The following is a 27,642-nucleotide window of genomic DNA, read 5'->3' as shown; positions in this document are numbered from 1 at the left end:
GCACACATATGCAGAAAGTCCTATTGGCAGCCTGTGTGTGTGTCTGTCTGGCACACACGTGTCCTGTGTCCAACTAGGAGCCCCCTCAATGGATTTCTTTTTTAGGCCACGTGACAGAAGTCTATCTCGTCCACCTCCATGCCAGCGTTTACGCTCTCTTCCATCGCCTGTATGGGATGTACCCTTGCAACTTTGTCTCCTTTCTGCGTTCTCACTACAGTATGAAGGAAAACCTGGAGACTTTTGAAGAAGTGGTCAAGGTAAATGAACACCCATTTGTTTGCCATTTAGTGTACTATGGAGATGGGCTGCATTTGTAAGTTTCGTATTAAATGTTAGGAAATTTTGAAAAGAAATTCAGCCTTCTCCCCATCTTGCTCACTGCCCTCAGCCCTGGTAACTATGAATCTGTTTTTTGCCTTTATAGGCCTTGCCTGTCCTGAATATCTCATGCTTATGGAATCATATAATATGGTTTTTTGTTAATGGCTTCTTTCACTTAATGTAATGTTTTAAGATTCATCCATGTTGTGGCCTGTGTCAGTACTTCATTCCTTTGTATTGTCAAATAACGTTTTATTGTGTAGAAATACAACAGAAATTAAGCCTTTTATAACTTGTCAACCCAAACTCTTTTAGCCAATGATGGAGCATGTGCGAATTCACCCGGAATTAGTGACTGGATCCAAGGACCATGAACTGGACCCTCGAAGGTATAGAACCTGAACTAGTGACAGAATTTCATAGACTCACTTGAGAAATTGAACACGTGATCTCAGAGATACCCCTTTTGAGATGTTATTGGAGAAGACAGGTTTCTCTGTTTATTTCATTTTAAAGGACTTGCACAGTGAAGCATTTTGCGTGCCTGAGTCTAAGACATACTCCTCACTGACAGAGAAAGAGGTTGCATTGCAGGTGCCTGTCCCATAGAACCCCAGAGGGCCGGGAGCTCGGTGGTCTGTGATCATGCGAGGTGGGCGGTGATGGGTGTGGTTGGAAGCAAACACACTGTGGGAAGTCTGGATGTTGAGTGGTCGGATTCCCCTGGTCGCTTTCTCCATCCTGCTTAGCCAGGTGACTACCGTCCTCCACGGGGCCTGGTGGAAGTGCCCAGTTTTATCTGTGGAGAAGTGGAACCTGCCAGCCTCCTTAGTTGAGAATGCCAGGCTTAGTGGAAGGTGGAGCTGAGTCACGACCAGAAAGAAGGAAGTGAGGTGAAATCCTACACACCAAGCTGTGTGAGGCTCAGCCCTTCCCTTGCTTCTCTCTGGCTGCTCCCCAGGCAGGGAGTTGATGCCTTTTGGAGGAGAAGTGATGCTTGGATATTGATGTTTGAGGATCTCTCCCTGAAAAAGATGACTCACTGCTTGATCACCTCAGTAAATCTCAGAACTCCACAAGCCCTCCCTCTGCTACACAGACCTTTTATCTGAGCAACTCGCTGTGAGATACATGTAGAGGAGCTTAGAAAACGCGTAAGCAAAGTTTATAGTAATGTGTGGATGCTTGTGTAGATACCATTTAAAAAAAAAGGGACAGTACCCCCTCCAGTTGCAATCACCTTTGTCCCTGGTCCCTGTCTCACCTTAGAGACAACTGCCATTCTTGCTTTCATTTTAATCATTCTCTTACTGTGAAAAAAAGTCTTTATCTTTGTTCACTTTGTGTTTGGTTGCAGTGAGTCTTTGTTGCTGTGCGCAGGCTTTCTGTAGTTGCCTCGGGCAGGGCTTCTCTGGGCAGGGCTCCTCTTCGTTGCAGTGCAGGGGCTTCTCGTGGTGGTGGCTCCTCTCGTTGCAGAGCCCGGGCTCTAGAGCCTGAGGGCTCAGTAGCTGCGGCTCGCAGGCTTAGTTGCTCCATGGCACATGGACTCTTCCCAGGTCAGGGGTTGAACCCATGTCCCCTGCATTGGCAGGCAGATTCTTAACCACTGTGCCACCAGGGAAGTCCTCTCTTTCATGGTTTGACCACATGTGTTGTTTCATTTTGAGAGCAAGCAAAGTCTGGCCTTGGAAAAGGCAGTCTTGTCACCATGAGATGAAGGTTCCCAGGAGTAAGAGGAAGAACCAAGAGGGAAGAACTCGCGGCTTACCCTAGTCAGGGCATCTGGTGAGACCCATAGCGAGGGCCAGGCACTAAATCTGCTGCCGAGTTATGGCAGAGGGAGGAGACTGCTCTGTCTGCACTCGTGGCAGCTCCCAGGTGTAGGTCAGAGAAGAATCCCCCTGTGGGAAGAGATGAATGTCCTTAGCTAATCCAGGGAGAGCAGGCACTTCATTAGTGTATTCATTAATCAAGACAAGCTAAGTACCAACAAGTTGTCTAGGCCGCCTAGATGCTCTGTCCCTCTGTTGGGAGGATGGTTCGGTGGCAGCAGAAACCTTAGTGAGGGCCTGCGCACGCCTGTCTCAGCATGCGTTCTGATCTCAGCAGTCGTCTTCGGTGCCTCGTGCACGGCCGCCGTCTGACTCTCGTGGCTTCTCTGCCTCTCACCTGTGCACGTTCTCCCGTTTCCTCTATCTCATGCCTTTCTGGGTTCGCTCCTGTTTTCATGGGATTTTAGAGAAAGGATGCTGTTTTCTGTGTGGGTATAGATTTCTGGGTTGGGAGTCATTCTCATTCAGCAGTTTGAAGGCGTTATACCATTGCCCCTTTGCCGCCAATGCTGCTGTTGAAATCCAGAGACATTCTTATTTCTGATCATCTGCGTTTATTATTTTCTCTTTGCTCTCAAAATACTCTGAAACTTCCTAGTGATGTCCCTTGACATGAATCTGTTCTCGGTTTTCAGTCTGGAAGCTCTTATCTTTAAATGCTAGGAAATTTTCTGCAGTTATATTGTGCTTGATTTCTTTTCCTCTGCTATCTCTTTCTTTTTCTAGAATTCTTAGTGTTCTGATTGAGAATTCCTTGAGTGGTTCTCTGCTTTTCTTTGCTCTCCTATTTTTTCTCTCTGCTCTCTTGTCCTACTTCCTAAAGATTTCATTGTCTTTAGCTCTTAATCCTTCTGTATTCATTTCTGCCACGTTTTCAGTACCTAAGAACTCTTTGGTTCTCCGGATGCTCCCATTGTTTAAAATTGTAGCCTGTTTTTGTTTCATGGATGCAGTCTCAAGTCTTTGATAAGATTGATGGGAGTGTTTTTTTTTAAGGTTTTCTTTTTCCTACATAGTCTTTTTTCTCTAAACTGCCCTGTTGTTGTTCTTTTTAAAATTTTGAGGCTTTTTGCAAAGATCTGGTGATCTACTTGTATTTGGATGAGGAGACTAAAAACCTCTGTTCACAAGGATGGGGCTTGTTGACTTTGTGCTTTCTTGTAGGTTGTTCTGAGCATCTGTAGGAGATGCTGCTATCAGTATTGGTTTCCTTTTGAGTTGGTCAGACTTTTTCAGAAAAGGGCTTTCTGATCTCTAGTCTGCAAGAGTTGGGCTACTCCTGGAGAGTAGAGACTGCCTGGTGGGAGAGATGAGTGGTCTTGGCCTTCAGAATGTACATGCTCACTTAACTCCTCTCTTTGGAGTGCCTCAGTCCCTTGACTCTGTTGAACCTCTTCAGAGATGAGTCCAGATTTTGGAAAGCCAAGTGGGATCTCAGGGCTCAGGCAGCGTTTACCCCGTCTTCTTGATTTTAGCTGCCCTGATTGACCTGTCACTCATCTCCAGTTCTAGAAATACTTCATGTATGCAAGTTCTTTTGCTTTTCAAGGATTCTCCAGTATAAGTCAGGTTGACTTTTAGCTTTGAAACATTGGCAACTTAGGGTTCTGCTTTCTGGGATTCAGTCACTACTTGCCGTTTGGCTTTCTGGTTTCAAACACATGTGGTCCTGTTCTCTGTTTCCTCATGCTTGTCTTTCTTGTAGGTTTATATTTAAAAGGAAACAAACGTTGGTGGGGCTTAGGGGTATTGTGCAGTTGGATGCACACATCCAGTCTGTTGCGTTAATTAGGAAATCTCCTGGTTCAACTTAAAGAGCCTCACTCACCTTGGATAGGCGGGTCATCTGGCCTTTGAAGAAAGGCTCTAGTACCAGAGACAAGAGACCAATGTAAAGAGTAGGTAGAGGAGCTAGCAAGAAACAAAGATAATGCAGAGAGCAAAAGGAAACATCTACAGTAGCTGCAGAGATGAGACATGAGTGCATATATAAAGTTCGGGATGCTACGCAAGAGGCTAAAGAAAGCAGTGCTGGAAGTTTAAAACTAGAGCTAAAATAAGCATTCTGATGAAAGAATTGGAGGGTATATTTGAGGGTATCTTAGCAGAATCAAAGGATAGAGATGAGTTAGATGAAAGAAATTTAAAATAATCAGTCCAGAAAGTCTAACATCCAATAAAAAGGGGAGGAAAAAACTTTGGTAGGGGAAGAAATTGTGAAAGAAATAACAGAAGAAAATTTCCAGTACAAGTACAAACGATACAAGAAAATACAATCATAGAATTGAAAGACATGAGTTTCCAGGCTGAAGAGGTTTATGTAGTTCCCAGCACAGTCAATGAAAAAGAATGCTACCAGCTCAATATTGTGAAATTTCAGAAAAAAAAAAAACCAGGATCAGGAATCAAAATGAGGTTAGCTTCTGAAACACCTTCAAAATGGAGAGAAAAAGGTTTTTAGCTTAGAATTTTATTCCTAGCCTGATTGCCTATCAAGTATGAGACATTTTTAGATACGCAGGGACTCAAATTTACCTCCCATGTACCCTTCTTTAGTGAACCATTGAAGCGTGTTCTTCACTAAAATGAGAGTAAAATCAAGGAGGGCAGAGTCCAGGAAATGGGGGGCCTGACTTAGGGTCTTCGACAAGGGGAGTCTTGGTATAACTTGTATAGCAGTGCTGAGAACAACCAGTAGGAGAGGGAGGGCTCTGGCAGGCAGCTCTTTAGGAGAAGGTGAACAATCTCGGTAAATGGTTTGCATTTTGTTATGTAAAAATTATATTAGGCATTTTCCCCCAGCTGTTAGAGCAAGTTTAGGAAGGATTAGTATTAGATACGTGGAAGACTGAGGCAAAGAAACAGAAATTTAAACTCTAGGAGAAACTAAATTGGAGAGAAGGGGAAATATTACAGAGTACTCTTTGGCTCAGCTGTCAGTGGTACTGATCTAGTCATTATAATGCATTGTTCAAAATCAGTTTAGAAACAACAAATCAGTGATCTGCTGCTTTGAGAACACTGGGGAGGATCCGTGGAAGTGACCTAAATGCTCACCTACCATAAGGACGTTAATAGTTGATGTCTAGAAATTCAGACGTCAGAAATTTGATGCCTAGAAATTTGGAGGTAGGGTTACAATTTAGCTGGAAGCTGAAGCCCAGAAAGTTCCTTCATGCTCTTGGGGGCCGTTGTCCTCTCCCACTCCTGGCAGTCATGATCTGCCAAAAGCACGCTTTTCCATGGCAGGGTGCCTTTCTGTAGACCCTGTCTCTCTGGTTGGACCTTAGGTGTCTCTTTTCTTCTTCTGTGACAAGCTGTGCTGACTGTTGTTGCCCATCTTGATATGTGTCTGTTTCCGCAGACTGATTTCTTAGACATGGAACTCTGGATCACACAGCAGGACTCTTGAGACAATTCTTTAAATATCCTCATGGGCTTTCTCTGGGTTCGAGACTTGCTGAGCTGTCTTTCTGGTCTAGGGATGGATGAGAATCCTGAGGGTTTGACGGGAGACCTTAAGTCAGCCTCAGCTGCCTGGCAGTTCCCAGGCCCCCCTGTTCTGTGACTACTTCTGTTCCAAAGGAGAGTCCCCTGCTGACTGCTCTGCATAGTCTGTGTTCTGTTTTGAGGCTATGCCTGGTCTATTGTTGCTGAAACTTTGGTTTCAGATTAGTTTTTGATAACTTGATATAACCATTTTAAATAGGGTATCGGTTTGTAAGGCTTCCCTGGTGGCTCACTCCACCTGCAGTACTGGAGACCTCCTGCAATGCAGGAGACCTGGGTTCAGTCTCTGGGTTGGGAAGATTCTCTAGAGAAGGAAATGGCAGCCCACTCCAGTATTCTTGCCTGAGACGTCTCATGGACAGAGGAGCCTGGTGGGTTATGGTCCAAGGGGTCACAAGAGCTGGACATAACTTAGCAACTAAATCACCTCCACTATAGGTTTGTAAAATGAATGGCTAATTCCTTTATCATAGTGCTAATTCGTACTTGGGCTGGGGTGGTTCTGCCTTATTCTTGCTGGTCATAGTTCAGTGGCTGGCATTGAGTCTGCACTCTGAAGTATTTGATGGTTTGATTAAATGGATTATAACTTGCATTTCTTGACTTTGATTGTCTTCTACAGGTGGAAGAGATTAGAAACACATGATGTTGTCATAGAATGTGCCAAAATCTCTCTGGACCCTACAGAAGCCTCATATGAAGATGGCTATTCTGTGTCTCACCAAATCTCAGCCCGTTTTCCTCATCGTTCAGCCGATGTCTCCGCCAGCTCTTACGCTGACACACAGAATAGCTATGGTAAAAAGTGACTTTGGTACTTATCTCTTTACAGCTTTGTCTCTGGAAAGCATTGTTTATTGTTGACTTCAGTTTCTTTTCCTACAATAAGGCTTAGTTGAGCGCCTAGGAACTGTTTCCCAAATACTCCTGATTAACTTCTCCCCTAAGTTTAATTCACAATCTTATGACGTTAATCTCCACCTTGATAGTATGTCAGCAGAGTTGGGCTGTGTCCTCAACACTTAACAAAGAAAATGGATGGAAGGATATGACTTCTAGGCTCCTGCTTATAAAGGAAGCTTCTACTTTTTCAGACGCCCTTAGTGAGGCCCTCTGGGCCGTCACATTGACACAGTTTTGAATGAATCTGGACAATTGGATGAAATAAAAGTCTAGGCTTATCTACAGGTAGCACCTGCTGAAATTGTCATACAAGTTGTGCTTTTTCAAGCTATTCTGAAGCTTAAGACATCAAACCTTAGTGAACTTTATTGCTAAAGAGCATTATAAAGTGTTAGTCACTCAGTCATGTCTGGCTCTTTGTGACCCCATGGACTATACCCTGTCCAGCTCCTCTGTCCATGGGATTTTCCAGGCAAGAATACTGGAGTGGGTTGCCATTTCCTTCTCCAAAAGGGTCTTATGAAGGGCCTTTTAAATGCTACTTTATACCCATGGACATTAGGAGTCCCCTCAGCCTTTTTAAATGTAGGGAACTGAATGCTACCAAATGGTCTCGAGGACCATAGTTCTTTGTCAGAATGACTGGAGCCCCACGCTGACCCCATGTGTTCTTTCCCTTCCCTTGTAGGGAATGCTACTTCTACCCCCTACTCTACTTCTCGGCTGACGTTAAACACGCCAGGGCAGCTACCTCAGACTCTGAGTTCCCCGTCGACACGGCTATTAGCTGAGCCGCCACAAGTACGCTGTCAACTAGTGTGCCTGCTCTCTTCTCTACTTGCTGGTGAAGCTGGCCTTCGGGGTCAGGGTTTAGCCTGCGGTTGGGAAAATCTCTCACTGCTTGTTTCAGGAATTAGTTTTGAGGATGCGTCATGTTTGCAGAGAAAGTTAACTGTTGCCACTTGGGTTTCTCTTGGCGTCTAGGCTTAGAAAATGCAACGTGTCTCTTGATAAAGCTTTAGCAAGATTCCTTTTCCCAGTTGAAAGGCTAAATTCAAAATGATTGTTGGTCACAGGCTTGAACCTCGGGAGGTGGTGGTGGTGGTTTTTCGTTGCTGACCTGCCTGTTAACTTCCTAGGCTACTCTTTGGAGCCCGTCTGCAGTTTGTGGGATGACCACTCCTCCAACTTCTCCTGGAAATGTCCCACCTGATCTGTCACACCCTTACAGTAAAGTCTTTGGTACAACTGGTATGTATGGCTTAGGTTAGGGTTGGCTGATTGGTTCGGGCCTGCCTGTTATGATAAGGAACAGTCTCCTCTAAGATCTAAGAGTTTGAGAGCCTCTTGCAGTAGGAAACCTAGTTTTGATGCTGAATACAAATGCCTGGAACTTTCAGAAGTTAAAGTGAGCCTTAAAAAAAAAAAAAAGACTGACACAGATTCCCCAGAAAGCGAAGTGCAGGAGCTTTCTTTGCACTACTAGTTAGGCTGGGAAAGGAAAAGAAGTGGCAGTTTCCCTAATCGTTAAACTGACAGTGTGTTTGTGTGTGTGTTCTGCTCTTGTCTTGGAGCAGGTGGGAAAGGAACTCCTCTGGGAACCCCTGCAACCTCTCCTCCTCCAGCCCCACCCTGCCATTCGGACGACTACGTGCACCTTTCACTCCCGCAGGCCACTGCCCCCAAGAAGGTTTGCCGGGCTCGTCTGCTGTCCCCTCGCCCATGCACAGAGACTTGCTTCCAGCCTCACTTTGGGAAACCTTTTATGCCAGTTAGAATTCTGACCTAAAATGTAATGGGTTTGAATCAGATCGATTGAAAATAGACCAATCAGCAGCTCTCATAGAATGTGGTCTGCTGACCCTGAGGATCCCCAACCCTTCTAAGAGACTCTGCCAGGGCAAATCCACTTTCATAGTTACTCTTATGTGGTCATTCGCCCCTTTTTTCTGCATTGGCGTTTATACTCATGGCATAGAAACAGTGGTGGGAAAGATGGCTGGCCCCATGGTACAAAATGGAACTCTTCTAGTGGCATTGCATTCTTCTTCCTTGATGTGTTCTTTCAGTTCGGCAGAAGAAAAGAAGCAAGAACCAAAAAAAAAAAAGTGCCAACCTCGAGTATTCTGTAGAAAGAACCCACGTGTTTAATATTGTTTGTGATAAAACAGGAAGTAGACATAAAGCAGCTTGCGTGCATACCAACAGGTGGTGGTTTCCATAAGCGCTTGTGACATTGAGTTGAGAGTTGCACTAGTTGCTCTCTTTTATGGAACAGCAGTCTTATTTGAAAGAATAACTGGCGACAAACCATGGTTACTCAGACTTGAGTGTTAGGCAGGCAGTTAGCTTCTTAGATGACAAACTGGGTCTGTCACTTGAAGATAAACAACTGACGGTCTTTGTTGCCCACGATAAAAACGTGCAATTAGAATATTAAAAAACTGGTATCTGCCACCGAGTGCTTGATAGTGCCCCTGAGTCTTTCATGACAAGATTGAAAAGTCTTGGGAAGCTTGGTTGATAGGTTTGAGTTTTTGATATCGTATAATGAAATGTTTTAACACTTAGAAGATATGCACAGCTTGGTGAGCCAGTGTTCTGCCCGCCTTGTGTGTGATGTTAAAGACCCACATGTAGGTAATACCTCTGGGAGGCAAGAGAGACCAGTGGATCTTACTTAACACGATGTGAAGAGTGAATTGCCATGGCTTCAGGTTCTGCTCCATAACTAACCTTGAAAAAAAAAATACCCTTGTCGAGTTTCGGAGTAACATCAAAGATGGTTTTCTGCAGTTATCTAAAAAATCTTTCTGCTTTTTATAACTGCTTATCCTTGGGGGCCTAGAGTTTTTCTCCTACGCTTTAGCCAGAATAACATGTAACCCAGCAGAGCAGAGGCAGCCATAAGAACCCAGCCTCCTTCCAGTAAACCAGATAGGAAAGAGATTGCAGAAATGTGGAACCACTTGGTCCTTCTCATTAAACTTACCTTTGTTTTGGGAAATATAGTTATGTTTCATAGAAATATGTCATTTATGTTTACATCTGTTGGGTTGGGTATTTTTCTGGCCATGCTGCACAGCTTGTAGGATCTTAGTTCCCCGACCAGGGATTGAACCCACCTCCTCAGCAGTAAAAGCGTGGAGTCCTAACGTTGAACCACCAAGAAATTCCTGAGTTAAGTGAATTAATATTTTTAAAATTCTGTTTTAGTTTCTGGCATGGTAACTATCAATAGATTTAGCCATATAAACAAAATCCTTGAGATTCTTAGTCACTGTTAAGAACAGAAAGGTGTCCTGACACCAGTTTGAGAACTACTGGGCTAAAGTTTAAACTCCTTTATAATATACTAAAATTTGAGGAGTTTAGGATATTTCTCTAGCATTAGAGACCATGCACACAGTTTTCTGCCTTGTGATATATAAATGGTACCTGTCTTTTCAGGAAGAGAGAACAGACTCTGCAAGGCCCTGTCTACACAGACAACCCCATGTTCCGAATGACAGAGGATTAGGTAAGGCCTCTGGGTAACGGTGGACCTTGCTTGACTCTTGATGGGTTGGGTCATAGTGTGGAAGCAGGGAAAGTCCAGAGCACCATGAAACACTGAAGCCCAGAGATAATGAAACATGTAATTAATTCTAAAAGCCAACCTCATAATGGCATCCTGTAAAAGCTGCTGAGTACTTGTGTCTTGAGCTGATCAAACCATGGCTTTATCTGTTCTCTGCAATGTTAAGAAAGAATGGAGAGTTTTGTCTTCTGTGGTATCTTGCATTGGATCATTGTAGCCTTTTGGCTCTGGGAGTTCCAGAAGAGAGCTTTCTCCCCCTGTCTTCTTCAGCAGGAGAGCCAGGGTGGGCCTGTTCTGTCACAGTGTGAGCAGTTCTCACGGGGATAGGGGTCTCCAGCATGTTTGACTGTCTTGTTTTCTCTTTAGAAGAGCTGCACGGAGGCAAGGAATCTGTCACTCTCAGTGATCTTCCAGGGTTTTTAGGCGACCTGGCTTCTGAAGAAGACAGTATTGAGAAGGATAAAGAAGAAGGTAACGTGTGCAGGGTTCTGGGCTTGTGGAGATGCTGCACGTTGATAAAGCCCTCATTCTGCCCGAAAACCGGGACTCAGTATCAACATGCACAGGATTGCCTGCTTTTTCTTCCTTTGGGGGAGGGAGATGGGAGTTTTGTTCTGAGCCCTGTGCCTGGTCCCTCGGGGTGACAGGGCAGCACACAGCCCCACACTGCCCGGCCTAACCCGGATGCGCTGTCTCTTCCCTCCTCCCTCCTTGCAGCGGCCATATCTAAAGAGCTGTCTGAGATCACGACGGCCGATGCCGAGCCCCTGGTTCCTCGAGGAGGCTTCGACTCGCCCTTCTACCGGGACAGTCTGCCGGGCTGCCCGCGGAAGACCCTCTCAGCTTCCTCCAGCACTCAGGGCCCCAGTGCGAACCCTGAGCCTTTAAACTCCTCCCTGGACAAGTCGGGGCCTGACACACCAAAGCAAGCCTTCACGCCCATAGACCTGCCCTGCGGAGGCACCGGGGAGAGCCCTGCCGGGAACAGGGAGCGCCAGGCCTCCCTGGAGGCCAGCATCCTCACCCCCAGCCCCTGTAAAATTCCACCTCAGAGGGGAGTGGGGTTTGGCAGTGGGCAGCCTCCCCCATACGATCATCTTTTTGAGGTGGCATTGCCAAAGACTGCCCATCATTTTGTCAGCAAGAAGACGGAGGAACTGCTCAAGAAGGCAAAGGGAAGTGCAGAGGAGGACTTCACGCCCTCCGCCTCCCCCATGGAAGTGCTGGACAGGCTGATTCAGCAGGGAGCGGACGTGCACAGCAAGGAGCTCAACAGGTGAGGCTCGGCATGGGGCTGCGGTCTGCACTTCCCACCTGGTTCGCAACTACGGGAAGCGGGTGGCTGGAGGCAGGAGTTCCTCTTCGCGCGCTCACCAGAGGCAGCTGGTTCTGCGTTTTGTCGGGTGTCCTCCTAGCCTGATGCCTTTTCAAACCTATGAATGTACATGTCCTCTGTGCATGTTACCCTCAGGCCATTCCTTAGGTAATGGGCCAGTGAGAAATGAGTCTTCTCTGCATAGACCCTCCTGTGCTGTGAGCAAGCGTAAATGCTTTCACTCTGCTCTCTGACACTTGAGGACGAGCTTATTGTATTCAAATAATAGAGAAATACTGGTCACGAAGTCGCCTTCTCCAGCTACAGATTATTTGTTGTTCTGTTTTGGTGACATAGCCCATTAGATGGAGAATAAAATAAACATTTCACTGCAAGGTCCAGGTGGCCTGTCCCCACTTCTGGCTCGCACACACAGGTTAAGAACCCCCCTGAACAGCTGTTTTCAGCCCTTCTTTTACTATGGTTTTCAAAGGTGACCTAGGAAAGGATAAGAGAGTCACTATCCATAGTAATACTGTTCCTAAACAGGCTCTTAGCGGGTGAGGGCTTTCATTTTTCCTCTGCAGAATAACCCAAGTGGAATTTGACAGATAACTGTCCTGTTTAAGGTCTGTCTTGAGTGAAGTTTAGTGTAGTAGACTCAGGTGAATCAGCTGCTGTGTCCTTAACCTGGACAACAGTAGCCTCTCAGCAGAGAGCCGCACCCTGTGTATGGTGGCAGGGAGGGCTGAAAGCAGCGCCCAGGGTGTTTGATCTCTCCCTGCCGTGAGGAGCCGCCCAGCATGCCCAGGCTGCGGTGTGAGCTGTGAGTTAGGGGCCTCTCCATTCTGGAGACGCAGCCATGCTTACTGGGGGCTCTGACCCCCTCTGTCCCCGGGGGACTTCAAGTTTGAAACTGTCTCACGCCTCTGGCTTGTAATCACAGAGACGTGATCTGCCTAGTTTTTCCAGCTGAGATCGGTAACTTTGTTACTCGACAACTTTCTTCCTAGGTTGTCTTTACCCAGCAAGTCTGTGGACTGGACCCACTTCGGAGGTAAAGTTGTTACTTCAGCTCCAAATCCAGCCAGCAGGGATCCTGCCTGCTGGTGGCCCTTTCTGTCCTTGAAGGAGGGTGCCCCTTCCTGTCCGCTCCAGCTGGGTTATCTGCTTGGCTACATGGTAGCTCACATGTTGCAAAGTCAGCATTTCCTATTTTTGAAAAGTGGCAAGGAGCCCAGTGCTTGAGAGCAGAAGTGCAGGAAGGCAGCCCTCCCGCCAGGCTTCTCCCTAGAAAAGATCCAGGTAAAGTGAGGGGTAGTAGGAAGGTACCCGTGAAGCATGGAAAGGAGTCTTGAGTAGACACACGTATAATCATATTCCATAGGTGGGGAGATACACAGGGCTCTCAGCCATCCTGCCTCATGCCCCTCCCTCTGTGTTCCTTTAAAAGGGAGATAGGTAGCAAGCACTGCCCCCCCACCCCCACCCCAGCCCCCAGTGACTGACTAGGAGCCAAGTGGTTATTGGCAAAGCGAATGACTTCTTCCTTCAAGAATTGCGTTAAGCTCTGGGCGGGGCCTCGGTTGAACAACATGTAAAAGGCATCTCTGCCATCCTCCCTCTGCTTTAAAATCAGGCTCTCCTCCCTCAGATGAGATCCGCACCCTCCGTAACCAGTTGCTTTTACTGCACAACCAGTTACTCTACGAGCGTTTCAAGCGGCAGCAGCACGCGCTGCGCAACAGGCGGCTCCTGCGCAAGGTGATCCGGGCCGCGGCTCTGGAGGAGCAGAATGCTGCCATGGTGAGTCCCGCGGGGCGGGGCGGGGCGGGGCGGGGCGGGAGGCGGGCTCTCCGTCTGGCCCCGCCCACCAGCTTCTGGGTGGGTCAGCCTGTGAAGGGCCGCATTCTTGACACCTGTGGGGACAAGTGATTTTTGGTGTTTGTTGGTCTGTCATCGGCGGTGATGATAGCAGAGAAGAAAGGTGATTTTGTTTCTCCAGATGTAAAACCAGCTCTCAGGACACAACTCTCGTGACAAAAACTCGTGGGGGGGTGGTGAAGCCAGTCAGAGCTGGACATGATTTGGCTCCGCGGCCCTGTTACCTTAGGAAAGTAATGGAGCCTCTGGAGGCCCCTGTCACCCGTTACGTAAAATGAGAGTAGTGATAGCAGCATCTCCTCCTCAACTGGGGATGCAGAGAGCACCTGCCCAGTGCAGGGCAGGGTGGGAATCCAGTGTCTGTCACTTGAGTGACCTTGGCCGGTACCAGTGCTCACGTCAGCACTGGTGGTTGTGTGCTGAGTCAGTTCAGTCGTGTCCGACTCCTTGCAACCCCAGGGACTGTAGCCCAGCAGGCTCCTCTGTCCATGGGATTCTCGAGGCTAGAATACTGGAGTGGGTTGCCGTGCCCTCCTCCAGGGGATCTTCCCGACCCAGGGATCGAACCTGCATCTCACATCTCCTGCATTGGCAGGTGGGTTCTTCACTACTGCTGCCACCTGAGAAGTCCAGTGCTGATGGTTAGGACTTCTGAAAGTATTGGGAGCAGGCTGATGGCTGGGAAAAGTTCTTTCAGCCACTTCTGATCCACTTGCTAATGTGCAATTTGGAAACCCTTGACCAAAAGCCAAGTTAGACAGCAGTGAGCTGGCAGGTTCCGGGTCTGTGGTTACAGCCTCAGGGTAGCTCGTGACTGTTCAGGTGAAACGTCTGCAGTGTGTGTTGAACTTGAGCATCACTGCCCAGGCTGGAAGGCAGCTAAAATGATGGCATCTTTGGTATCTGCTAGAAAGACCAGTTGAAGTTGCAAGAGAAAGACATCCAGATATGGAAGATTAGTCTGCAGAAAGAACAAGCCAGGTACAATCAGCTTCAGGAGCAGCGAGACACGGTGGTCACCCAGCTCCATAGCCAAATCAGACAGCTTCAGCACGACCGGGAGGAGTTCTACAACCAGAGCCAGGAGCTACAGGTATGGACTGCAGAGGAGGCCAGAGAGGGCGTGAAAGTCCTGGCTCATCTCTGAAGTCATGGCGGCTGGATTTCGTGTCTGGTGCTCTCTAAGGGCAGAGGGTCCCTGGCTTTCCGAGTTCACAGTTCTTTTAGCATTTCAGTAACTTTGTGCTGGTACTCCACAGCTGAAAGAAACACCTGACAGTTCTGCTTATTAAGTAGATCCAAATAATTTGGGTTTTGGGTTCTAGCAATTTGAGAGAAAAAAAATTGAAATAGTACACATGCATTTTTTTCAGTTTTCAATTTTATTTTTGAATAACCACAGCTATTTCCGAATGCTGAGTGTACCTATGGGCGCTGCAGAGAGTCTCAGACCTTGGAATCATGAGACACTGACGCCCTCCATTCCTGTTTCACATTGCTTTCCTCATGGTGATGTGTATCACAGCAGCCACCTGAAAGCACACACAACTGCTGACGCGCAAGCCCTGAGCTGCCTCCAGCTCGCAGTTCACATCATGGCCAACAGATGTCGCTGTGTCTCCCTCAAAATTTACCACTGGCCCAGCAGCGCCCCTGTGAGCCTGCTGCGTAGCCCTGGGGCTCTTTGGAGCACAGTTTGGGAACTGCAGACTTAAGGTGGTTTGTTTTTGTTTTTGTTTCCCTTTTGTTAATTAGTCAGAAACTCAGAAATTAGTGGTAACTGCCTTTTTTAAAACTAAGAAGTTAGCTTTAAGTGTGATGGCCCAGTAATAGTAGAGCAGCCAAGGCCTGAGGCTTTCCCAGCTCTCTGTGGACTGTGGGCTGAGGGCCGGGTGCCCCGGGGCCCGAGCTGCCACTGCTCTGGTTGCAACTTCCTGGCATGTGTCTCTGCAGACGAAGCTGGAGGACTGCAGGAACATGATCTCAGAACTGCGCGTGGAACTGAAGAAGGCCAACAGCAAGGTGTGCCACACCGAGCTGCTGCTCAGCCAGGTGTCCCAGAAGGTAAGAGCCACTTCCTCTTCCAGGCAGGACATGTGCCATACCGGTGTGTCTGTCAGGGGTGCCCAACGTCCCCTCCCCCAGAGGACGTGGGGCAATGTCTGGAGACATTTTTGGTTGATGTCTTTGATGCTGCTGACATGGAGTGGGCAGGCAGGTATGGTACCCCTAAATATCAGGCGGTGTGTGGACAGCCCTGCAGCAGGGAGCTGCCCAGCCTGAGCCCCAGGAACTCCTCCTCAGTATTTGTTCACGTAAATGTGAAGAGTTCGTTCAGCTTTTTGATCCATGATCTTTTCCTCTCTGGGAGTCATTGCACTCTCTATAAATTGCTTACTCAAGAACCAGTAGGGGGACTTCCCTTCCGGTCCAATGGTTAAGACTCTGCGCTTCCACTGCAAGGGGCAGAGGTTCGACCCCTGGTCTGGGAGCTAAGATCCTGAATGCTGGGCATTGTGGCCAAAAAATAAAAATAAGTTGAAAAAGAACTGGTGGGTTTCCCCTGAGACTTTATTCCTCTGGGCCTAACATCCCTGCTGTGGGATTGTATACGTATCCATCTCCTCCAGGTGTCCTGTAGGTGGCCAGTTTTGACATGGAGCATTTGCACTTCTTCCCCTTTGCAGATGGACAGTTTTGAAGTGCATTTCTGTCCATTTGTGTTGCCCTTGGACGCCTCCATCCCCACTGGCCACTGTGCTGTGTACAGTGCCCCAGCCCTGAATAGTCTGCTCCCAGCTGCTTCCCTGCTTCCTGCCCCTTTGCAGGCTTTGTGTCATCAGCTCTTTCACTTTGCTTGTTTCTGTGTTTCGGTTAGCTCTCAAATAGTGAGTCGGTCCAACAGCAGATGGAGTTCTTGAACAGGCAACTGTTGGTTCTTGGGGAAGTCAACGAGCTATATTTGGAACAGCTGCAGAACAAGCATTCAGACACCACCAAGGTATGTGGGTTCGGGAGCCAGACCTTGCCTGGGATATTCTTACGACCCAGGCAGCGTGTCTGTGGCACAGGCTAGAGAACGGCCTTATGAACTGTTTCCTAAAAAGTGTTTTGGCAGCCCTAGGGCTATTTCCACCTCTCCTTGGCCTGGCAACACAGGCTCCTTTCAGCTGTCACATGAGCTTGTTTCCCCTAGTGGGCCACTTCAAAATTAAGTCAGGCACAGGTAAAAGCACCTGATGGTACTGGGGACAGAGTAGGTGATGAAACTGTGTTCTTTCTCTTAGCCGCGCTCCCTTGAAACAGAGACAGACAATGAAATAGCTTGGGGAAGCCAGTCCTGTTTAGAGCTCTCAGGGATGTGGGTTTATATTGCTATACATATTTTTTTCTCCTTCGTGATGCTGGATTTAATTTCAGCAGATGGTGGTTCAGTGCTGGCAACCAGGCCAGCATCAGGATGATCTCCCATTGATTAGTGCCTCACCAGTGGTGTTGAGGCAGAAGTTTTACGTCACTTTATAGATAGCCTAGGGTAACATCAATGAGTGAGTTGGGATGGAATTTTAAGAGTAAATGCTTAGATGCTTTCTGTCAGTAATTTCTCCATCACGCATAGGCATTACTGAGGTTTCTTGGGCTTGTGCTTTATCAACTTTTTTTTTGGGCCAAATAAAGGGAGTAGTCTTAGAACCAGAGAGATGTAATTTCCTTAAGAGTTACTCTTTACTTCTCAGCTTCTCTCAACTCAGATTCAGATTCCCTTTAGAAGGATGTTAAATGTGGAAATGTCTCTAGAAACCAGGTCTCACCTATTCTGAAAGTATAATGGCCTTGGAAGAAGAAAGAAGGGAAAACAGGCCTGAGGAACTAGAGGACATCTCATAAAGCTACTCAAATACACTTAACATCTCCCGAGGGAAGTGTGGCTGGGTTGGCCTCTGCGGTGCTGTTTTCTGATTGGAACACTTAAACTCTTGGGACCTCGACCAGGCCCCCTGACCTCAGTTCATAAAAGGGGCATGGTGACACTGACTTGTAACAAAAAAAAGACTTCAGTGGCTTAACTGTAAAGAGTGTCATTATTTAGCTTGACAAGCAGTCCCGAAGCAGGTGAGTTCCAGGTTGGTAGGGTCAGTTGTTGAGGGACAGCATCAAGGAGCCCTGTTCTTTCTGCTCTTTTGCACCACCCAACCTTATCTTGTCAACCTGTGCTCCTGGTTGCAAGGTGTGTGCCCCAGTTAGTACTGTCACAGGTAGATATCATGATGTCCCGAGGAGGAGGAGAACATCACTGCCTGCAGGGCTCTCATCCAGGAAACCTGTCCCACCAGACCTCCCACCCTTCTTACTGGCCAAGATTATGTTCTGTGTCCAGTAATGCTCAAAATTCTCCAAGCCAGCTTCAACAGTATGTGAACCAAGAACTTCTAGATGTTCAAGCTGGGTTTAGAGAAGGCAGAGGAACCAGAGATCAAATTGCCAGCATCTGTTGGATCATAGAAAAAGCAAGAGAATTCCAAAAGACATCTGCTTCATTGACTACGCTAAATAAAGCCTTTGACTGTGTGGATCACAACAAACTGAAAAATTCTTAGAGAGATGGAAATACCAGACTACCTTACCCGCCTCCTGAGAAATCTATATGCAGGTCAAGAAGCAACAATTAGAACCAGATATGGAACAACGGACTAGTTCCAAATTGAGAAAGGAGTACGTCAAGGCTGTATATTGTCACCCTGCTTATTTAACTTATGTGCAGAGTATGTCAGGCAAAGTGGCGGACTGGATGAAGCACAAGCTGGAATCAAGACTGCAGGGAGAAATGTGAATAACCTCAGATATGCAGATGACTCCACCCTTATGGCAGAAGGCGAAGAGGAACTAAAGAGCCTCTTGATGAAAGTGAAAGAGGAGAATGAAAAAGCTGGCTTAAAACTTACATTCAAAAAACTAAGATCATCGCATCCCATCCCGTCATTTCATGGCAAATAGATGGGAAAACAGTGACAGACTTTATTTCTTGTGCTCCAAATCAGTGCAGATGGTGACTGCAGCCGTGAAATTAAAAGACACTTGCTCCCTGAAAGAAAAGCTGTGACAGACGTAGACAGCATATTAAAAAGCAGAGACATTACTTTGCTGACAAAGGTCTGTCTAGTCAAAGCTATGGTTTTTCCAGTACTTATGTATGGACGTGAGAGTTGGACCATAAAGCTGAGGGATGAAGAATTGATGCTTTTGAACTGCGGTGTTGGAGAAGACTCTTGAGAGTCCCTCAGATAGCAAGGCGATCCAACCTGTCCATCCTAAAGGAAATCAGTCCTGAATATTCGTTGGTAGGACTGATGCTGATGCTGAAGTTCCAGTACTTGGTCACCTGATGCGAAGAACTGACTCATTGGAAAAGACCTTGATGCTGGGAAAGATTGAGGCAGGAAGAGAAGGGGATGACAGAAGATGAGGTGGTTGGATGGCCATGAGTTTGGGTAAACTCTGGAAGTTGGTGATGGACAGGGAGGCCTGGCGTGGTGCAGTCCATGGGGTCGCAAAGAGTCAGAGATGACTGAGCAACCCCATGGACTGTAGCCTGTCAGGCTTCTCTGTCCATGAGATTTCCCAGGCAAGAATACTGGAATGGGTTGCCATTTCCTTCTCCAGGGGAATCTTCCCCACCCACTGAGGGATCAAACCTCCGTCTCCTGCGTTGGCAAGCAGGTTCTTTACTGCTGAGCAAGTTTGTTCACTACCCTGTGCTGAAGTCTGGAGCCATCTACCATAACTGGAATGACCACATTATCCAGTCCCAGTCCTGAGCTTAACTCCATCCTCTTCTGGGCGAGGAGGCATTAAGCTTGCTAGTCATCTTCATGGAAAAAGTGCCTTCAGGGCTACTCATCTCCTTGCCCCTTGTGGTTTACTATCTTCTTTAAAAAAAAAAATGTAAATTTCATGTTAAGCTTATCTTACCACAATTTAAAAAAAACACACACCACACAAATGCAGCACATGCTTGTTAGAAAAGTGTCCTTTCCGCCTCTTTTTCCGAGTGCCTGTGTACACTTGCTGTTGCCGTCAGCCAGCAGGCAGGCTGTCTTCCTGGCATGATTGACAGGCCTCATGTGTGTGTCAGGTCTGCAGATGCAGCCTTGCCCGAGCAAATCTGCTCGGTCACCTTGCGTCGCTGGCTTGATCTCAGCCGGTGTTAGAAAAGAGCGGGGAGCAGGATGAAACAGCCCACAGCATACTGATAGCTTATGGTGAACAGTGTCGGAGTCGTGATCTCTGGAGAAGATTTAGCTTCGGGACCAGGGACCAGGCTTGCTTTCGTGTGGCAGAGTTATATTAAAGTAAGAAAAGGGCCAGAGAAAGCCTCTGACATAGACATCAGAAGGGGGACAGAGAGTGCCCTTCTTGCTAGTGTTAACAAGCAAGTTTTATACATTTTAAATCGATTCTACGATAAATCAAAAGAATGCCTCAAGGTTATAAACATCTTGCCAGACCCACTCCCACAATTTACATTTTAGAATAACAGGATTAGAGCTTAACAGAGAGATCCTACCAGACCCACTCCCATAATGGACATTCTAAAAGACCAGGATTAGTCAGAAGGTTTTCAGGAAGGAGAAACTATCTCAGCAGCATACGGTGTTATTTAATGCCTAGTACAGAGTTTAAACTGAGTTGTTTGTTGTGTAATCATCAGTTTGAGGCCTAAAGAAAAAACATTTATGTGACTAAGACTAAGGAGTATAGAGGGAAAAAAGTTTGTCCTTTCCTCCTCCTCGAGAATTCCAGACCACTTTCTTCTCCTCAGGGACCCCGGACTTCTTACTAATCTGCCTAGGAATCGACTTTCTCAGTACCACCACCTGAGATCATCACTGGATATTGGCGTGTTTTCAGAATGTATATATCTATATAGTTGACCGTACCATACACATGGCTTTCATAGTCTTTTACTGATATATATCACTTAAAAAATTTGTTGAAGATGTATTTTAATTTACTTAACTGTTTCCTTAACGTTAGACTTCACAGTGTTTCTAGTTTTTTTTCTTCTAAATATCCTGTGATGGTTATTTTTGTGCCAAAATGTCTATTTCTGTTTCAGATAATCTCCACAGGGTTAGATTTTAGGGAAGGATTGGTTGGTTAATACTCACTGCCAGCTTACTTTCCAGAAAGTTGTACCAGTTTCTGTTTCCACTAGCAGTATACCGATGTTCTCAGTGCTTGTTATGTAGATTTTTCAAAGTAGGTATGGCGTGTTCATTTTCTAAAAGTACTAACTCCAGTTCCTTTTTTTTTTCTTTTTTAAGGAAGTAGAAATGATGAAGGCTGCATATCGGAAAGAGCTAGAAAAAAACAGAAGCCACGTCCTCCAGCAGAATCAGAGGCTTGATACCTGTCAGAAGCGGATTTTGGAACTGGAATCTCATCTGGCTCAGAAAGACCACCTTCTTTTAGAACAGAAAAAGTACCTAGAGGATGTCAAGCTCCAGGCAAGGTAACTGCGGCGGGGAGGCTCCTGCTGCGATGCGTTTATCGGGTAGAACCTCCTACACTCTGGTGGCGGGGTCCTTGTCTTTCAGAGGACAGCTACAGGCTGCAGAGAGCAGGTATGAGGCCCAAAAGAGGATCACCCAGATGTTTGAATTGAAGATCTTAGATTTATACGGCAAGTTGGAGAAGGATGGCCTCCTGAAAAAACTTGAAGAGCAAAAACCAGAAGCAGCTGAAGCAGCAGAAGAAAGGTAGGAATTGCGAGTCGGCAGCCATGGCCTTGTTGGGAGGCTGCGCAGACCGACAGAGCAGGCTCCAGCCTCACGAGCTCTGAGCTGCGTCCCTGAGGGCCCAGCTGTCCTCTCTGCTCCTTTTCCTGGGCCCCGGGTTGCTCAGTAATGGTCCCAGGGAGCATTTCTGTTTAAGATCGCCATCTGATGTTCATGCGCTCTCGCGCGTGTGTGCCCTGTTCTAGGACACAGAGCAGGCCAGTGGAGTTCCCCATCGGCGTGAGCGCGTGTCACTAACCCCGCGCCTCCCCGGTGGGGTTGGAGTGGTTGGACACCACAGCCACCAACCCCCTTCCTCCCCCTCGGATTTCTTACAGGCTTGACTACTGTCAGGACGGCTGCTCGGATTCGGTGACAGGGCACAACGAAGAGGCCCCCGGCCATAATGGTGAGACCAAGCCCCCCAGGCCCGGCGGTGCCCGGGGCAGTGGCGGTGGCAGAGGTGGCGGCAGCAGCAGCAGCGAGCTCTCCACCCCGGAGAAGCCCCCCAACCCCAGGTCAGGCCCGTTCAGCAGTCGATGGGAGACGGTGGTCGGTGAGCCCACTTCCGGCACTCCCACGACGGTGGGCTCGCTTCCCAGTTCAGAGAGCTTCCTGGGCATGAAGGCGCGAGAGCTGTTTCGTAACAAGAGTGAGAGCCAGTGCGACGAGGACGGCCTGACTGTCGGCAGCCTTTCCGAGACCCTAAAGACAGAGCTGGGCAAAGACTCGGGTGTGGAAGCCAGGCCCCCCTCGGCCCTCGATGGCCCACTGCCGCCTGCCCCAAAGCCGGACAGCGTGGGCCAGCTCTGCATCATGGACTACAACGAGGCCCAGCTTGAGCACAGCTAGGGATGCTGGCCGTCAGTGTTAACTCGTGTGTCGCTGGCCTAGACAGGAGGTGTGAGTGCCCGATTCAGAGCTTTCCTGTTTCCAGGGCTTGAGGGGCGAGCTCCCGCAGAGGAAATGGGATGGGGGTCCTTTGACAGTTGACTGAATGCAGAACGGTTTTCGGATCTGGCATTGCAGTGCCTCTTCACTTTCCCATCGGCCACCCCAAACCCTCTCTTCCATTTACCTGGCAGTGTGTACCAGCCCGAGGGCCAGGGTGCGTTCCTCACTAGCTTTATTTCCTTCCTTTCCCGCCCCACCCCCAAATGGTTGCGTCCTTTGAACCTGTGCAATATGAGGCCAAATTGAACCCTGGAGTCTGACACACCACCCACACCTTTCCTGAAGTTCAGTTCACTGGGCAGGCTCCCTGTGAGCCTAGGTCACTGGTGGCGTCGCAGGTAAGTCCAGTCCTGTCCCTTTCCAGGAGGACGTGGCGTGCAAAGCTGAGCATCTTGACATGAGAGCTTTTATGAGATGTTGTCACTGCTTTTGGTTTTAAAGTCCAGCATCTAAAGCCACAGAGCTCAAAAAACAATGGTTCATTCTCTCAAGTTCTTTTGGCGGTTCTGATAAGCTTCCTAGAGAGTTCTGTGTGAACAAAGGTCTGTTGTTGGAACAGTCTGGAGCTGGCCCTGTGGAGACTGTGCTCCCCGAGTGGCACGCTCTGTCCCCCTGCCCCACTACCTCTTGTTTACGTGGCGTTTGCTTGAAAGCTGGTACTGTTCTGTGCGCAGGCTGGGGTGGGGGCGGTCAGGCCTGGGCCCTGCATGAGAGAGGCCAGTGACTTAAGCAGCGCCCTGAGCAGGAAGGTGCTGTGTGTGTGGACACCCCCTGCAGGTGGAGTGCTGCTGGCCTCCTGCCGCAGGAAGCCTCTGAAGGTCCAAAGAGCTTCTCCCGAGTTTCTGACCGTCATTCCTCAGGCTGTGGAGATTCTACAGGTATCAGCTTTTCACTCCAGTTCTGCCTTCAGGGGCTGACCCTGCAGGGAGCTGGGTGCTGCTCCCCCACCCCCGGCGTGAGTTGGTCATGGCAGAGCATTAAGACAGAGTCCTGGAGAGGGTTGACAAAGGCTGATGTCCTGGACCCACAGGGCCTGGGTGCATGCGCTCAAGAGAGGTGATAGCAGTCAGAATACGGGGGCTGACAGAGAAGCCGAACCCAGCAATTGCTCCTGAAATAAACGCTAGAAGCCTAATAAGGATTGTTGCCTGGGTTTCCAGCTGAGGCCTGGGCAGGGAGAGGCTGGTAGTAAAGAGCCAACGACCTTGGCGTGTCTCTCTTTCAGTTCAAAGTGTAGAAGGGTTCATCCATGAAGAGGGAAACAGCACGCTGTAATGGTACGGAACTTCAGTGCGTGTGGACGCTTCTGGCACATGAGGGTGATGGTCTCTTTTTTTAAAGCGTGGAGAGAGTTCTTAGCATCCTAACCAAAGGGAGCTGGAGAGTCAGTCTCCTTGTCCCTGTGGCTGTGCAGGCAGCAGCCCTCCTTGGGACGGAGTGTTCGGGTGTGACTGACTGACCGACCCCAGCCTGAGGGAGGGGTGCCCAAGCGCGCTCAGCCTGGCCCAGCCGGCTCCGAGGTGGCTGCAGGATGCCGACTGGAGTGCTAACAGTGCCGCACATCTAACTCAGCTGTTTGCAGAGGAGAGCTTAGGAATGCACGCATGCTGGTTTCCTAGTCCCAATTTATTTAGGAAAGAAAGGCATGAACAAATTCAGGAAAGAAAAAAATGTTACAAGATTAACTGCTAAACGTGGTTCTAAATGTTAATCCTCTCCCCAGGCCCAGGAGATCCCTGCCACAGAACAAAGATACCAGGCACTTACAGCCTTTATCCTCACTGGCAAAAGCAAGGAGGCCAGTGTAAAGAAAAGAAAAAAAATGTTTTTTAGTGGGCAGATTATAAAAATACAGGGAAGGAGAAAGCTGTGTGGTGCAGTGGACTGGGACCCAGACAGGAGGGCCCTTGGTACACACCTCCAGCCGGGGCATCCGTGTGCTCAACTTTCCAAGAACGGCTGACCCTGAGCAGCTGTACTTGACTTCCTCTGGGCTCTTGGAGGCCGTGGGTTGTATGCAGCCAAGGTTGGGGACGGAGGCCTGGGATCATGAGGAAGTTACCCAGCCTGAAAATGTAGGCTTTCATCTTCCAAAGGACTTGAGATGACAATAAAGTTTGATTTTCAAAATCATAGACCTGCTGAGAGTCAGCGGGTTGGTCGATTAGGCTGCCAGTGAGTGTGTGTTTGTAAGGATGGAAAGGGGACAGTGGTAGTGGAACTCCCAAGAGAGAATTTAGGTCCAGGGACCACCAGGGCAAAGGCTGGGGAACTGACGCTGCCAGGTTGAGCCTGTCCCGAGACTGATGAAGCAGTGTGGTGTTCACAGGCGTTAGGGTTAATCTCCACCAGAGTCACCCGGAGCAGGCCTACCTGCCTGAGTTATTTGGCCAGTGTCCGTAACCTGATGTCCACCTGACGCTAACCAGGGTCAGCACAGACCCTGGGATGACTGAGGTCTGCTTCTTGGGAGCATGAAATGTTTTAAAAGGGAGCACTACAGAATCACGGGAGGGGGTGATGTGTGGGTGTTTGGGGCGGGGGGAGTGGGAAGAGGGAGGAAGGTGATAGCATGGTCTCTAGAGAAAATGAGCTCCTGAACCTATCCCCGGTATAGAAGCACATGGATCTCTATCAGACAGAACTTTCATGAATTAAAAAAAAAAAAAAACCCTTGTGGCAAGATTCTGCTACAAGTCTGTGAGATGTTACTGTGGAGTTGGAAGAAATACCAGAAAAGTAACTGAAATCCCAGGTTAGGAGATAGAGATCATTTCTTGGGACAGAAGTTTCCTTGGAGATGAGCGCAGGGACTCTCCACATGAGGCGGGTAGGTAGATGTGACCTCCCTAGGTTTGTCAGCAGTTTTGCAGGAGCGAAAACTGCCTAACCTTTGGGAATATGCTGCTGCTGCTGAAGGTTCTTCCTAGGCTCTGTGAGTGGAGAGAAATGACAGATAAGCTACTTTGTGAGCCAGAATATGTGTACTGTATTTCGAGGGAGATAGTCCAAACTCTTATTCTTGAAAGATAAAACTGTTAAAAGAGGTCCCAGAAGCCACTGACAGCTGCAGAGGTTTGCACCCCCGCAGGGCAAAACCAGGACAGGGGAGAACAGAAGTCCAGAGTTGGGCCATCCCTATTTAAGGCAGCACGTGCCGTGTAGTTTCCAGTGTTTTGGTTGAGAAAGATAAGACTCTTAGTAGTTTTGCAGAAGAGGATAAATGATCGTGAGGATGAGAGAGGGTGTCAGGAGACCACAGAGGTTCACACTCACAGTTAGTTAAAACTGAGTGTTTCTGTGTAGAGAAATGACAGGAGTGCCATGACTGGCCAGTGTGAACCCTCACCAAATACTAGCATATGCTGCTTGAGGCCGGAAAGAAAGAACCGAAGAACAAGTGAAAAGAAATGCTGCACGAAGATGCGGGTTTCTGACCAAAAGCAATAAGATGTGGTAGAAAGTGTGGATGGGTCTAAGGAGGGATTTGAAAACAGTCCGGGGCTGCTGTGGGCCGTGGCCTGCCTTGTGCGGATATTCTCCGAGAGGCCAGCCCTGTCCTCAGAGTGGCCCCTGGGAGCCCACCCAGAAGTGTGTGTCTCATGTGAAATGACCTGAATCAGCACGTCTCACTATGGGAAATCACCCTGTTGGAGGTGCGTGCTTTAAAACTGACCAGCAGTGAGCGTGGGAAGGTGTGTGTGTATCTGTTTACGTCCAGAGTTCTCTGACACGTGCCCCCGCCCACTCCCCCTCCCCCAGGCAGCAGCAGAGGACTTGGTGGCACTTGATTAAGCTGTTCTCTAGCCTGGTCCCTGAGCTGCTGCTTTACCCCCGCCGCCACACGGCTCGTCTCCCTGTCTGTGACTGACGTTCCCCAGAGGTGTGTGTTGGGGGGGCGCCTTTCCGTCTTCTCCATGCTGTCTTGCAGTCTGTATGCGCCGACCTGAGAGGAGAATGAATGGCTGTAGCAGCTGCGAGGGGAGCCTGCGGGGGATAGTTGAGCGTCTGTGCCCACGATGGCTTTTGGCCTTGAAACGAGTTCACGAAGGCAGAGGAGCTTTCTCTTCCCCTTCCCATCCCAGTGCCACCAAACTGTCCATCCTCGGGGATAAGTAGACTAGTTGAACTTGGAATAGATCTTTTAGAGGAAACCCCACCCCACCTTCCCAGACCAACTCCTCCCCGTTTCCCCACCTCCATACAGTGTTTGTACAGGAGGGTACGGCGCTGTTCTCAGCAGCACAGACTTTGGCTTATCGAAGAGGCAGCCAGGCATTTTGCACTAGGAAAAATCAGTGGTCACTTTTCAGAAGACTTCTATGGACCATAAATATATTACGGAGGAACAGATTTTGCTAAGACATAATCTAGTTTTGTAACTCAATCATGGATCAACCACACGTGGCTACCTTGCAGTTTAAAGGGGGTCCCATCAGTGAAAAACAGATTTTTTTTTTTGGCTGACTGCTTTTAGCTAAATTTAAGAAAGTCATCTTTTGTCAAAAGGTTTACACCTTCCCATCTCGATCTTAAGAGCATGTCAAACAGTCCACATCAGATGCCAACACGTGAACTGCAAGAGAAAAATGGTACAATCGTAGTGAATGGGAATCTGAATCAAAAGGGTTTGCCGTCCTTCTCAGAATGTTCAAAAATGTCAAGGCAGTTGCTTGTGTTTAACTGTGAACAAATAAAAATTTATTGTTTTGCACTACTCTGCTGTGTTGACATGAAGTGGCTCATGTCGGCCTCTGAGGGGTTTCTAGGCTGAGTGGGAACTGGCTCTGGGTCTGGACTGCTTGGTTATTTACCCCAGGTGCTGGAAGGATGCTGACAGGTGGAATCAGACTTTAGTCCCTGCAAGAAAGACCTTTTGTTCTGGCAGAGCTGCAGATTCTACCTGTGTCTGTCTCAGATTCGTGCCCTCTCCCCAGAGTGTGTGCTGGTGGTATAGGAGGGGTGACTGCAGTCATCTCTAGCATACCGGCCTTGGTATGTGCCTGCCTGCCTAGGGGTTGGCTGGCACACGGGGTTGCATACAGTCCTTACAGTTGAGCCCAAACGACACTGAAGTTGTCAAGCCTTGCTGAATGTGTCATGCGAGTGTGCCAAGGAGAAGGGGCCGCCCGCATCCACGGCCTGCCCTCCCCATCAGGCATTTGGAGGAAGGTGGTCTAAACTGCCTTTAAGAGGTTGTTGGCTGCACCCTGGCCTCACCAGGGAAGGAGCGGAGGTGAAGACCCCTGTGTGTAGTGCGGGTTTCCACGGCTCACCTCTGCCCAGCTGCCCTGGAAATCGGTGTGCTCTGCCCATTAGAATGGAGGAAGCAGCTACTTTGGGACGAGACTTTGAGGTGGCACTTTTAAGTGTTGTCTGGAAAATTTAGATGTTCTTGTCTGAGTAGGCCTCTAACTCTGCAAAGAGTTACTGGGCTGGCCTGCTGTGGGCCTCTGGCCTTGAGCCTCTAGGGAGCAGACCCCACGTGGGGCAGGTGTGTCCCCTGCACACGGGCAGCTTTGCCAGCAGTTCCGCTCGTGGGGCTCCTGCCCAGCATCCTCT

General features: G+C 48.4%; 1 protein-coding gene across 5 annotated transcripts in view; it reads left to right on the top strand.

The window, feature by feature from the left end:
* TSC1 (tuberous sclerosis 1) overlaps positions 1-26,797 on the top strand; it is a 52,099-nt gene extending 25,302 nt beyond the window's left edge. For 3 of the 5 annotated variants that reach the window (XM_018054691.1, XM_018054690.1, XM_018054693.1), the window contains 17 exons: positions 106-260; positions 640-713; positions 6,289-6,464; positions 7,258-7,370; positions 7,709-7,820; positions 8,147-8,259; positions 10,020-10,089; positions 10,516-10,620; positions 10,867-11,425; positions 12,478-12,521; positions 13,104-13,270; positions 14,259-14,441; positions 15,302-15,412; positions 16,227-16,349; positions 20,674-20,861; positions 20,947-21,108; positions 21,465-26,797. In XM_018054691.1, coding sequence (XP_017910180.1) covers positions 106-260; positions 640-713; positions 6,289-6,464; positions 7,258-7,370; positions 7,709-7,820; positions 8,147-8,259; positions 10,020-10,089; positions 10,516-10,620; positions 10,867-11,425; positions 12,478-12,521; positions 13,104-13,270; positions 14,259-14,441; positions 15,302-15,412; positions 16,227-16,349; positions 20,674-20,861; positions 20,947-21,108; positions 21,465-21,978 — 2,969 coding nt within the window. In that variant the 3' untranslated portion in view covers positions 21,979-26,797. 5 annotated transcript variants of the gene reach the window in all.

The sequence above is a fragment of the Capra hircus genome, chromosome 11 (assembly GCF_001704415.2).
Source record: "Capra hircus breed San Clemente chromosome 11, ASM170441v1, whole genome shotgun sequence".
NCBI lineage: Eukaryota > Metazoa > Chordata > Mammalia > Artiodactyla > Bovidae > Capra > Capra hircus.
The sequence above is the reverse complement of the archived record's forward strand: the minus strand, read 5'-3'. Positions and strand labels throughout refer to the sequence as shown.